The sequence below is a fragment of the Dunckerocampus dactyliophorus genome, chromosome 17 (assembly GCF_027744805.1).
Source record: "Dunckerocampus dactyliophorus isolate RoL2022-P2 chromosome 17, RoL_Ddac_1.1, whole genome shotgun sequence".
NCBI classification, from domain to species: domain Eukaryota; kingdom Metazoa; phylum Chordata; class Actinopteri; order Syngnathiformes; family Syngnathidae; genus Dunckerocampus; species Dunckerocampus dactyliophorus.
In genome coordinates, this window is record NC_072835.1 from 7763472 (window position 1) to 7775749 (window position 12278).

At 40.4% G+C, this 12278-nt stretch overlaps 1 protein-coding gene across 3 annotated transcripts in view; it reads left to right on the forward strand.

The window, feature by feature from the left end:
- Nucleotides 1-11287, forward strand: part of megf10 (multiple EGF-like-domains 10) — a 55621-nt gene extending 44334 nt beyond the window's left edge. For all 3 annotated transcript variants that reach the window (XM_054757835.1, XM_054757836.1, XM_054757837.1), the window contains 7 exons: nucleotides 910-1038; nucleotides 1122-1346; nucleotides 2153-2265; nucleotides 2356-2476; nucleotides 4681-4725; nucleotides 4797-5006; nucleotides 6038-11287. In XM_054757835.1, coding sequence (XP_054613810.1) covers nucleotides 910-1038; nucleotides 1122-1346; nucleotides 2153-2265; nucleotides 2356-2476; nucleotides 4681-4725; nucleotides 4797-5006; nucleotides 6038-6204 — 1010 coding nt within the window. In that variant the 3' untranslated portion in view covers nucleotides 6205-11287. The remainder of the gene's footprint in view (nucleotides 1-909; nucleotides 1039-1121; nucleotides 1347-2152; nucleotides 2266-2355; nucleotides 2477-4680; nucleotides 4726-4796; nucleotides 5007-6037) is intronic.
- The last annotated feature ends 991 nt before the right edge of the window (nucleotides 11288-12278 follow it).

The window sequence follows — 12278 nt, forward strand, 5'->3', positions numbered from 1 at the left end:
GGTGGGATCTCCTTGTCAGGCCAGTAATGTTGGAAGCCATCAGGACCGTCAAGGTTACATTTTTTCTCACAACTTTCTTCCACCTTTCAATGTCCCATGTTTGGTGCTCTCATGCAAATCCCAAACAGACAATTTTGTGGCGTTGAAGAAGACGAGGCCTTTGAAGACGTTTTTTGTTCTTAAAACCCTTCTCTCGCAGATGCCGTCTGATGGTTATTGGACTGCACTCGGCACCAGCAACAACCTTCATTTGGGCCAAGGATGGTCCCGTGTCTTGACCGACAGCCAGTCGGATCCTCCGGCAGGGCTGGAGAAAATATTTTGGGTGTACCACTTTACTTTTTTGTTCTGTAAAACTCATGATCTTTGAAGAAATTTCAAACGACTGTCTTACTGCATCCAACCTCAGCAGCAATGGTGCGCTGCGAGAGGCCTTGCTTATGCAGCTCAACAACCTGACCGCATTCAAAGAGAGAAAGGTGTTTTGCCTTTGCCATCAAGACATCACGACAGTGTGAAAACCTGACAGAAAATGACATTGAATCCACATTTTTGCCAAGATGTTTTGCTTTTTGCGGCTGTGGTCTTAAACCTTTGATCAACTGTTGAACAGCCTATTTCACTTTTAGTGCTTCTTTGCAATAAACTTACTCCCATTTCTTCTTTTTGTATTTTGAAGCTCTACGTAGAACCTCCTTAAGATCCAACAGTGCAAAATGTAAATTCTTGCAATTCTTCAAGTTGTCTAAGCGTTTAAAAATGGTCATGTTACAAATATGATATGATGAGGGTTGTGGATGACCTTTTGTGTGCAGTCCAATTGGTGTACTTCGTCAGGTGGAGATTAACACTTGATACGATCAATTCTATTCACTTACCTTTGAGTGTGCCTTGTTTTTGTTATCGTAGAGTGTCCTCCTGGTTCCTACGGTTATGGCTGCCGGCAGGTGTGTGACTGTCTAAATAACTCCACCTGTGATCACATCACTGGTACATGCTACTGCAACCCGGGCTGGAAGGGGGCACGTTGTGACCAAGGTGAGTCTCCCTCGGACAAATTACGACATTCAGCTGTTGTGTTTCATGCTTGACATTTTGTGTCCTCATCCTGCCATCCGCAGCCGCTGTTGTCGTTGGCAGCCTCAACACTTTGACGAGTGCTGCCATGCAGGTGGACACCTATCAGATCGGAGCAATTGCAGCAATCATTGTGCTGGTGCTGCTGGTGCTCTTCTTCCTCCTCCTCTTTATCATCTATCGGAAGAAGCAGAAAGGAAAAGAAGCTCCCATGCCAGCAGTAACTTACACGCCTGCTATGAGAGTCACAGCTGACTACACCATCACAGGTCATAATGCCTTCTTGTATTCAAAAATATATATACAGTGGAAACTTGGCTAGCTTCATTAACCCATTCCAGGATGTCCAACTCTAACCGAAAAGTAACTGAATCCATAATGTAAATTAATCCATTCCAGAAATCGAAAAAACATGTTTTTTTAGTTCTACAATTATAGTTTTACATGCAGGAAACAATTGTAAATACATATAAATGGTGAATGAAAGGGATAAATGAACATTTAAGGTTACTTTTACCTTCACCGAAGATGTTTTGTCGTCAAAGATACGGTGTGGCAGCGAGATCAACAGACTCCACTTTCGTGTTATTTCTCGAATTCAATAGTGTTTCTCGCCTCAAGTCTCTGCTTTTCTCTTGATCGTGGCTGCATTTATAAATACGTGATAATGCCAGTAAAATACGTGATAATGCCAGTAAAATACGCAGCATACCCGCACCGCTGTTAAAAAAATCATCATTCATCAGTGGTGAGTAGGTGTACATTTTATACTTTAAAATGTGTTGAGTAAGTGTGTGTGGCATACTGAAGTAAGATGTGCTGCAAATGTTGATCGGGAATCTGAGGAGAACGTCAAGCTAGCAGGAGGGTTCAGAGGGGAAGCGGGAGAGGGAGCGAGCCATGTGTCAAAAATAGACATTTTTATGAGTGTATCAATTACTTGTGGATTTTCGCCATTCGCTGGTGGTCCCAGAGTGCAACCCCCGTGAAAAGCAGGCATCTACTGTATTTGGCAACTCTGATGTTTTGTGGCTGTGCATCGTTGTAATTATTCTTCTACATGTTGACTTTTCAGATGCTCAGGCACCACATGACGTTCACCCCAGCAATTACTTCTCCAACCCCAGCTACCACACTCTGACCCAGTGCATCAGCCTTCAACATGTTAACAACACTCCATATGGAAAAGTAAGGAGGGTTTTTTTTTTTTCAGCTTTGTACTGTAAGACTGTTTTGTGTGGGCCACTTTCATTTTTTATGCTTTTTTTTTTTTTAAAGGCTAAGAACAACATGTTTGCAAACTTCAAGAATGTAGAGGAAAGAAAGAGATATCCTCTTTCTGACACCACCGGCACGCTGCCTGCAGGCTGGAAACATGGCGACTGCTTCAACGAACTGGGTGAGATGAATTCCAAATACAAGTTGGCTTTATTGAAATCTACTAACTAATAATTATTAGGGATGCTTCAAACGATCGGCCACCGTTTAGTATCGGCCGATTTCCATAAAAAAACGTGTATGTATATGCTGACAAATGCCTTTCAAAGCCGATCACAAAAAACGATTGCCGTGCGGCGGCGACATGACATTTCATGTAATGACTGTTCTGTCAAATTTGGCTTATTTGGAAATATTGTTAAAAATAAGCGTCACATGACCGTACGTTTATTCATCAGAGTATGACAATTCTGTGATGCTAAAAGTACATGTCTTTCGAACACTCGATACAAGTTATGTGTCAATTACCATGACTTGTTCAGCACCTATGTGACAGAACCATGACCCATTATTAATACTCGGTGGTTGTACAAAGTAAACAATTGGTAAATCTAGGAGACAGCGAAGACCATTCAAGTATCATTCAAGTATCTTTGTCACGACTATTCGAATAATTGTAACAAGAGAAGACCGGAGAGACCGCTGGTATGCGACAACTATTGTTCCTCAGTTACAAACTGTACAGTAATGAGTTGTAAGGTAAAAGGTAATCAACCTATCCTGTGCTTGATAAAGCGTCCTCTGTGATCTTCTCGGCCTTTTTTCAGTTCAGACGGGTGAAAGTCCAAAAGAACTTGAACAATGACAACACAAACCCGACACGAATGTGCATGTGTGCTGCATCATGTTTGCCAACACCCAACAATTTTGCTCTCTGGTTGTCATTATACTAATTATGATCTCGCCAGGTGATTTTGAGTCGCTCACATAGGGTCAAAGAATATTTGCTTCAACTCTTATTAGTTTTTATTAGTATTGAATGTATGCTTTGATGTAATGTCAATGAGTACAAAATGGCATGAACATGATGGCCACACTGTTTGAGTGAAAGTTGGACACTCAATTTATTCCGGTTTCATTTAAGCAGGATAGATTTCAATTTAATAAAGACATGTATTTGTATTATTTTGTTCTGTTAATGGGCCGCACGGTGGTCTAGTGGTTAGCATGTTGGCCACACAGTCACAGTCAGGAGACCTGGGTTTGAATCTCCGGTGGGCATTCCCATGCGTGGGTTTTCTCCGGGTACTCCGGTTTCCTCCCACATCCAAAAACATGCATGTTAGGTTAATTGGAGACTCTAAATTGTCCATAGGTATGAATGTGAGTGTGAATGGTTGTTTGTCTATATGTGCCCTGCCATTGGCTGGCGACCAGTCCAGGGTGTACCCCGCCTGTCGCCCGAAGTCAGCTGGGATAGGCTCCAGCATACCCCCGTGACCCCAATGAGGAGAAGCGGCTTAGAAAATGGATGGATGGATGTTCTGTTAATGATCTAGTTATCTAGTTAGTGACCTTGAACTAAAAAATAAATGATTGAACAATTTATTTCCCATGTCTTCGTATAACTCCAAAACATATATCAAATTAAATTCAGTTTTGTGTTAAATTGTACAAAAATTGTTTCACAAAAATAAAGGCAAAAAAACAATCCGCACAAGATGTTTTTTTTTTTTTTTTCAATAATTAGCTATTGGCCAGAGGCCCTTGGAATTGTCTAACAGTGCCCCTGGCCAATAGCACTCATCATAAATAAATGTCAAAATCTACTGTGAATCCATGTGATCGGTATCAATTGATCTCACTCATGGATGATTGGTATGGGAGTCGGCAGCATAAAACCCAGATCGGAGCATCCCTACTAATTAAGCTACTAACATGATATATTTATTATTTATTCTCATGAAAGGAAATGATTTTTTTTTTCTCACTCGATTAGAAGCTCTTTCTTGAAATGTTACTGCTGATTTTTCCATTCTAGTCGGGTTTCTTGTTCATTTATATTTTTTGAATGTGCCACGGGCCAATAAAAAAACAGCCGCGGGCCGTAAACGGCCCCTGAGTCGCACTTTAGATACCCCTGGTTTAAAGCTACAAAGGATACCTACCCGGGAGACTAAAATAATCTGAAAATGTGTTTAAAAAGGTGGTAATGCTGACGTTCATTGATTTGGCCTTTTATATTCTGACAATGTAATGTTTTGCTGGTTCCATTTCACACATGTTGAGTAATTGTGCACATACTTGAGTCAGTGCGGTCGGTGTCGGAACGTCGTTTTACTTCTTCCATTTGCTGACTTTCATATCCTCTTCCGTCCGAACCAGGAGCTTGCGGAATTGACAGGAGGTGCACGGGGAAGTCTTTACGAGGTACGTTCGTTTATAGGACATTTTGACCATTTGAATGCTTTTATGCTGATTTCTCTGTTGGCATTATGCAGACCTGGTGAGAGGCACGCGATATCATGGCAGCTCCTGCTCCCTGAACAGCACAGAAAACCCATATGCCACTATCAAGGACCCCCCGCTTCTGACGAGCAAAAACACGGAGTGTGGCTATGTGGAAATGAAGTCGCCTGCGAGACGGGATTCACCCTACGCTGAAATCAGCCACAGCGGTCTGACCAGTAATAAGAACATCTATGAAATTGGTGAGGAGCTGTTCGTTACTGTTTAGAGAAGGCTTCTCGAGTTGGCGTCTTTCACACCTCTTTCAAATCAGAGGTCCTCCCGGCCCAGAATTCGGACATCGTTATCCTCACAGGAAGGTCCCTTCTTTTTGAGGATTTGGGTGCGAAGAAACGCTGTCCTATATGCGTTCATTTAAGGGTTGCTTGGTCTCTCCAATGTGCAGGTCATTGCACTCCTCACTGAAGTGCACAGCATAAACACTTACAGTACAAAGACAAAAACAGTCCAGCATTATTTTAACGGACAGAAAATAAACACAAAAAAATCTGCAAGCAAACTTTACATAAAAGGTTCTAAACTAATTTGTATTTGAGTAAAATAAGTATTTGCCTGTGAAGCACACAAATCAATCCTCTCCCTTCAGCAAGAAGCTTGGTGATAAAGAGACCACTGTTAGCTCGATAAGTCAAAAATGTAACAAATACTAAAAGCACAGTGTATAAAAACTAAGAAGTACAAAACACCTGGCTAAGCTAGGAGCTGGCTCGGGGCAACGAGGCACTCCGGGGAAGACAAGCAGCACGCAAGCAAGCAAGCAATTAATGAACGAGAGATACGACCCAGCATCTCCCTAGAGCACGCGCAGCACTGAAAACACCTCTAATTGCTGATAACGCTCAGTCGTGCCTCGTTGCTCGACCCACCACCGGTAGCCATGACATTTAAGGAGGCCAACACACGGCACGGGCAGTAGACAAGAACCAAAACAAAGAAAAACACGGCTTAAGAGCAGGCCATGACTGTATCCCTGCAGTCTCCCGTGCTCAGAATGTCACTTTGTGTTGATTTCTCTGTTTGACTGGGAATGTCCAAGGGGATGTTTCCCATTTTGTCATTGTGTGTCACAAGATGCTTAGCCTCACACAAGCCAAAAGGTGCCGCTAATTTCGATGTCACATTATTCAGTTTTTTGTTGTATATCTTACAAATCCTGCACAGTACTAAATTGTTCTTGAATGAATGAATATCATCTTATATCTCTTCCATTCAGAGCCAACAGGAAGCAGTACTTGCTCCACGGGACAAAGTCACGATTGCATGCAGCCAGGCCAGGACCCATACGATCTCCCAAAAAACAGCCATATCTCCTGTCACTATGATGTGCTGCCGGCGCGAGAAAGTCCAACGTCAGAGCACCAGAAGCCGGACATCGACTGACAACGTTGTTATTCGCTGCAGAGATAAGGTTTTCACCTCTAGCTGCAGTGCTGCCTGGAAGTGTAAAAATAGCACAATTTCTTGATGTTTCCATCAAGATGGCCTGACAACTGCTAAAGGGAAAGCTGTTCATACCGCTTTAAATAGCTTCACACAATGCCAGGTGAGAGACATTGCTAGCGGAGACGTAGTCGATGATCACACAATTCAAAAGGTTCTCAATTTGTATTAAAAAATAAGAGCAGTATATTTGGTTACAGAGTTACAGATGAACAAGGAGCCCAGAATGAAAGTACACAGAGTCAATATAACAGTTGCCACGACCCTCTAGAAAGTGAAATTTAAGCTTGTGTGAGTGAGAACAATGCATCTATTGTGTGTCTCCTGGTATTTTCCCATTTTTTATATGCGAGTGTTGTGCAACTCTTGTTGTGCTATGTGAGTGGAGGTGTCATGAAAGCAATATGTGAAGCTATTAGACTGAACCTCCGTCCATCCATACATTTTCTATACTGCCTCATTAGGGTCGCGGGGGTATGCTGGAGCCTATCCCAGCTGACTTCGGGCGACAGGCGGGGTACACCCTGGACTGGTCGCCAGCCAATCGCAGTAGACTGAACCTAACAGTATCAAGCACAGGCCTTTTTACCTTCCTAAAAGAGCTCCTCTTCTCCTCTCAGATATCCTTGTAACAGCGCACAGAATCCATGACCCCTCTAGCTTTCATTAGCATTCAATAATCTTAACCCTTAATGATGGTCATGACAATCAAGCGGTTCGGACTAAAAGAGTGGCCAACATGGGTGTGTGTGTCTCCTGGGTGTGTTTTTAGGATTTTCATTGTCACATCCATGGTGATGGCTTTCCTTTTCTTTGGCGCAGCTACGCTAGGGGAGACTTAATGAAGCCCAAAAAGTTATCTAATCAGCGATGTTTTTCTTCCTCGGTGTGGCTGAGCAGGCACACACTGCAACTCTAACTAGTTCTCAAGCAAGTCTCATGTTTACGGACCAAAATTATGTTCTTAATGAATTTATGAGAGCGCGTTTGTGACCATGAAATGTCGTAACACGGAACGCCGTAAACCCAGGACCGCCTGCACGTTACTTGGCAGATGTGTCAAGAATGACGTTGGAAAAGCACAGTCAAGTCGACTAATCAAACCAACATTTTGAAACCCTTTGTGATTGGGAACATTCTTAGTCAATATCTCAATTTCAGGAGCAACAGCATGAGCATCTACGGTGAGAATAAAGTCGTAAACTTACTTACATGTGTATACTAAACATGGGTTTTGGAAAATAAATATGACCATTTTTAAAAAAAAAAAAAGTGTTTTTTTGAGAAAAAATTGAATATCAGAATGATTTTTTTTAAATTTTCCAAGTGGAAATAAAGTTAGGATAGTCAACGGAGCATTTCATTGCCAACTTAAAGATGAGAACTGGACTCTCTCTAATACTTTGACAAATAATGAAATACTTTTGGCACAGAGATGTTTGTCAACATCAGATTATCATCAGGACTTTTCAGCGGATATTCCTTACTCGGAATTGTATGCCAGTTATGGCAGCCAGTAGATGCTTGCCGTCTGTGTGGCCATTTGGAATTTCACTTTCAAAATATGACTTTTTTAAATGTTGTTTTAGTGGGCCCCTAATACTCCTTTGTACAAGTGATTATGATACCATATATGAAAGATTTCTACCAGCTTTGTCATATGTGCCAAATATATCAAATTGTTTTTGTCAGCGTACATTAAAGGTTACATTTTGCATTGGAACAACATTCCATTCCAACAAGTGATTTACCAATGTCACAAATGTCGTCAACATGTTTACAACTCTTTTAGTATTGTATTTTTTGTTTATACTTAAGGAATAGTCTACACTACTACAAATGAAGTGAAGGGGTGTCCAAAGTGAAGCCGGGGGGCCATATTCGGCCAGCGGCTTTTTTTTTTATTGGCTCGTGGCACATTCTAAAAATATTATTTGACAAGACAAATTTTAAAAACAGCAAAAATGGAAAAATCAACACTAATTTTACAAGAATAGTTTAAATATTGGGATAAAAAGTTGTAATCTAATGAAAAAAAGTAGTCATTTTCTGAGAATAACATAGCATACATTTAAAATATTAAAGAAAAAAAGAAATATTTTTATGAGAAATAAACCCAAAAAAATGAAGTTCTAATTTTTGAAAAATTAAAAATTTAATTTCACAAGAGTAAAGTCTAAATATTATGAGACAAAAGTTGTATTCTAACGAGAAAAAAGTCACAAAAGTCTATGAGAATAAACTCTGGGAAAATAATGTCATTTTAGTTGGAAATGCTAAAGAAAAAATATGTTATTGTTACAAAAGTCGTACTATTATGAGAAACAAAACACAGTTGTCATTTTTGGAAAATTAGCTTGGGGAAAAAGTTATTACATTTATAATATCATGGGAATAAAGTCATAATATTACGAAAGTACAGTATATGAAATGTTTGGAAAATTTTAAAAAATAACTGCAAAAATGGGGAAAAAGGAACAGAAACTGAAGTGTGTGCTTTTCTAGGTACCCAGAAGTGAACCCATTATTCATCCACTCCTCAGTCACACACTGATGGTAAACTATATCTGTAGTCACAGCTGCCCTAAGGTAGACTGATGCAAACGTGGCTGCCAATTTGCGCCTACAGCCTTTCCGACCACCAACAAACGTTCATTCACATTCATACACCAGTGTGGGCCGCACTGGAGGCAAGGTGGGTGAAGTGTCTTGTCCGAGAACACAGCAACAGTGACTGGGTGGAGGGAGCTAGGATCGAGCCGCCAAACTTTCCGGTTTCTGGACGACCAATATCACAGAGCTGAGAGCACAGAGCTTTTTCTTTACAAAATACCAAAGTGGCCCTTGCATCCTTTCATATTTCAGTATGTGGTCCTCGGTAGAAAACGTTTGGACACCCCTGACCTCGTGCCATTGACAGTAGCTCAACTGAGCAAGATACTCTTCGACACAGTGGTGCGGTATTATTCTTGTGAATGTTTTGTTTTATATTTGTCTTGATATAAATGTTGGTTGTCTTAACACTTATACTTAATACTGTATCTCTCTTGTAAAACATTTACAATCCAGATATGCACAGAACGTCCTGGGTGTGAGGCAGATATGCTAACCATATCTCCAAGTCAGTGAATGCTACACAAATCAGGTTTGTGGTCCACTTATCAAGAACATTAGCCACAACTTTGAAATACTGTTTTTGTGTCATTACAAGTGAAAAAAATCATTGAATTTGTATGTTGGGTGCCATGAATAAGTTGATAATGAAGTTCTTATGCTTGCACACTTGCTTGATCAACCTGGTGCAATATAACACCGGGCTGGCCTGTTTGAAGCCATGTTTTCAGTTGTCACGGTAGCACAAAGCACACCGCACCCAGGCTGCTCTGAACAGGCCTGTTTAGAGTGTATTTTGTAGGATTTTAAATGTGCTACAATTGTCACAGGCATGTCACAGACATTTTAAGAAGACACCTGGGAACTGTTATGATCTGTGGAAGAGAAATAACACGTCTCCTTGAAAAGTGCCACTCATGTCCTTACTGTGATATTTTTGAAGGCGCATGAGGGCCACACTGAAAAGTAAATACAGTAATCCCTCGCCACTTCATGCTTCGCGTTTTGCGGCTTCACGCTAATACGGTTTTTCAAGCATATTACTTAATATACCATGCTGTTTTGTGGTTGAATACTGCTTATTATTAGTATTTTTACAAAATTAAATTTAAGCAAATGTTACATATTTTCCTAAATTAAGCATTTTCCGGCTAAATGAAGTAAAATACAAATATAAGGCATTCAGAAGATGCATTCAAAGACGATGTAGTATTCTACACTGGTCACTAGGTGTCAGTAATGTTATTGTAATGTTCGGTGAGACACACAAGCCCCAGACTTGATCGCCGGGCTTTTATTGCAGGTTTGAATGATCTCACAACAGGCACAATAATCTGTAACATGGGCTACTGTTGCGGGCATAACCCATGCCAAGCTAAATCTGAACTCTGAACCCACGACGTCACTTCCTGTCCGTCCCCCACTCAGCTCCCCCAAAACCGGAACACATTTACAGCAACACACACAATATTTATGCCTTAAATGGCTTATTTAATCTTATTATGTCTACTATATTGGGTAAAAGGAGTGTAAAGGTGACTCTAGGGGTGTTATTTCATGTCTAGGGGGCTCTAATAATGCTAAAAACTATTTAGAACGTCGTAAACAGGTGCTCTAAGTTTTAACTACTAAAATATTGTATTTCATTTATAAATACGGAATCTTACTTCACGGAAATTCACTTATCCCGGTCGAGTCTGGAGTCAGTGAACCACGACACACGAGGGATTACTGTAATAATAGTCCTACAAGAGTGAAATATTAATGGAATAAATGCATAATTTTTAAAAGTCTTAATATTATGTGGTGGAAAAGTGATCATTTCGTTCTGTTAATTTTAGTATTTATTTTCTTTTCAATGAGGCCCCAATACTTGTTTGTAGTCTGTAATGATATTGCATAACAAAAACTGTACCCTAAAACAGCCTATATCGGGAACTTGGCAAACAGTAGGGCATCGTCAAGGTATTTATATTTTTAAAAACTAAGAATAACGCAAAGAAGTAATTGCTTTATTGCTGTGCAATTTACAAAGGCTGAGGTGATCTCATGAAATTGAAGCTTAAGCTGGACTTGGGCTTTGTGAAAAGAATGCTCCCTACTCAGATAATCGGCTGTTCCTGTCTTAACCTCTATGGAAAAAAAAAGATTTTTACATACTTTATGATGAGTGTTTTTGAAGCATTGTAAATAATGTATACATTTTTTGCTCTGTTTTGATGTAAAAATGCAAACCTCAGTGTCTTATTTGTGTATATCAGTCAGGCTTTTGGTATAATAATGAACTGTGTAACCATTTGGACCTTTAACAGAACTCAGCCATTCACCATCTAAATTGCAGTTATGTTGGTTGTGATCTTGACTGTGCATGTATTGCTTTTAAAGAACTGCTTGGGTGCAAACTGTAAAATAAAACACATGTTGAGATATGCTGGTGTCCTGTGGAGATTGTGGATCCCCAACCAACTGTGAACATAATCAACAGAGTGCATCATTTTTGTTTCATACTACTTATGGATGTCGTATGACACATTTTTTAGAGAACAAAGTTAGCGTCAATACAATAATGCATCGTCTTCCGTGACCAAACAAATCCAATATGGCTGCAACTTTGTGGGAACTGTTTGTTTGCAGGAAAGACCCTTTCCTGTTCCAGTGCAGACGCACATCCTTGGACGGGTTCAGTGTAAAACAGTAATTCTCAGTTATTTTCTGTCATGCTCCCCTAGGGGTCAGAATTTTTTCCACGCCTCCCCTGAATTGAAATCGAATCAAGAACCTGACAATTATTTACCTGTGCAAACCACTGTATGAGTTGCTTGTTCGAGCATGCAGTGGTGTGAAAAAGTGTTTGCCCCCTGACTGATTTATTATTATTTTGCATGTTTGTCACACTTAAATGTTTCAGAACATCAAATAAATGTAAGTATTAGTCAAACCAAACCTACATGGTTGTGTGTGAAAAAGTGATTGCCCCCTAAACCTAATAACTGGTTGAGCCACCCTTAGCAGCAACAACTGCAATCAAGCGTTTGTGATAACTTGCAATGAGTCTCTTACAGCGCTGTGGAGGAATTTTGGCCCGCTCATCTTTGCAGAATTGTTGTAATTCAGCCACATTGGAGGGTTTTCCAGCATGAACCACGTTTTTAAGGTCATGCCACAGCATCTCAATAGGATTCAGGTCAGGACTTTGACTAGGCCACTCCAAAGTCTTCATTTAGTTTTTCTTCAGCCATTCAGAGGTGGACTTGCTGGTGTGTTTTGGATCATTGTCCTGCTGCAGAACCCAAGTTGGTTTCAGCTTGAGGTCACAAACAGATGGCCGGACATTCTCCTTCGGGATTTTTTTGGTAGACAGCAGAATTCATGGTTCCATTTATCACAGCAAGTCTTCCAGC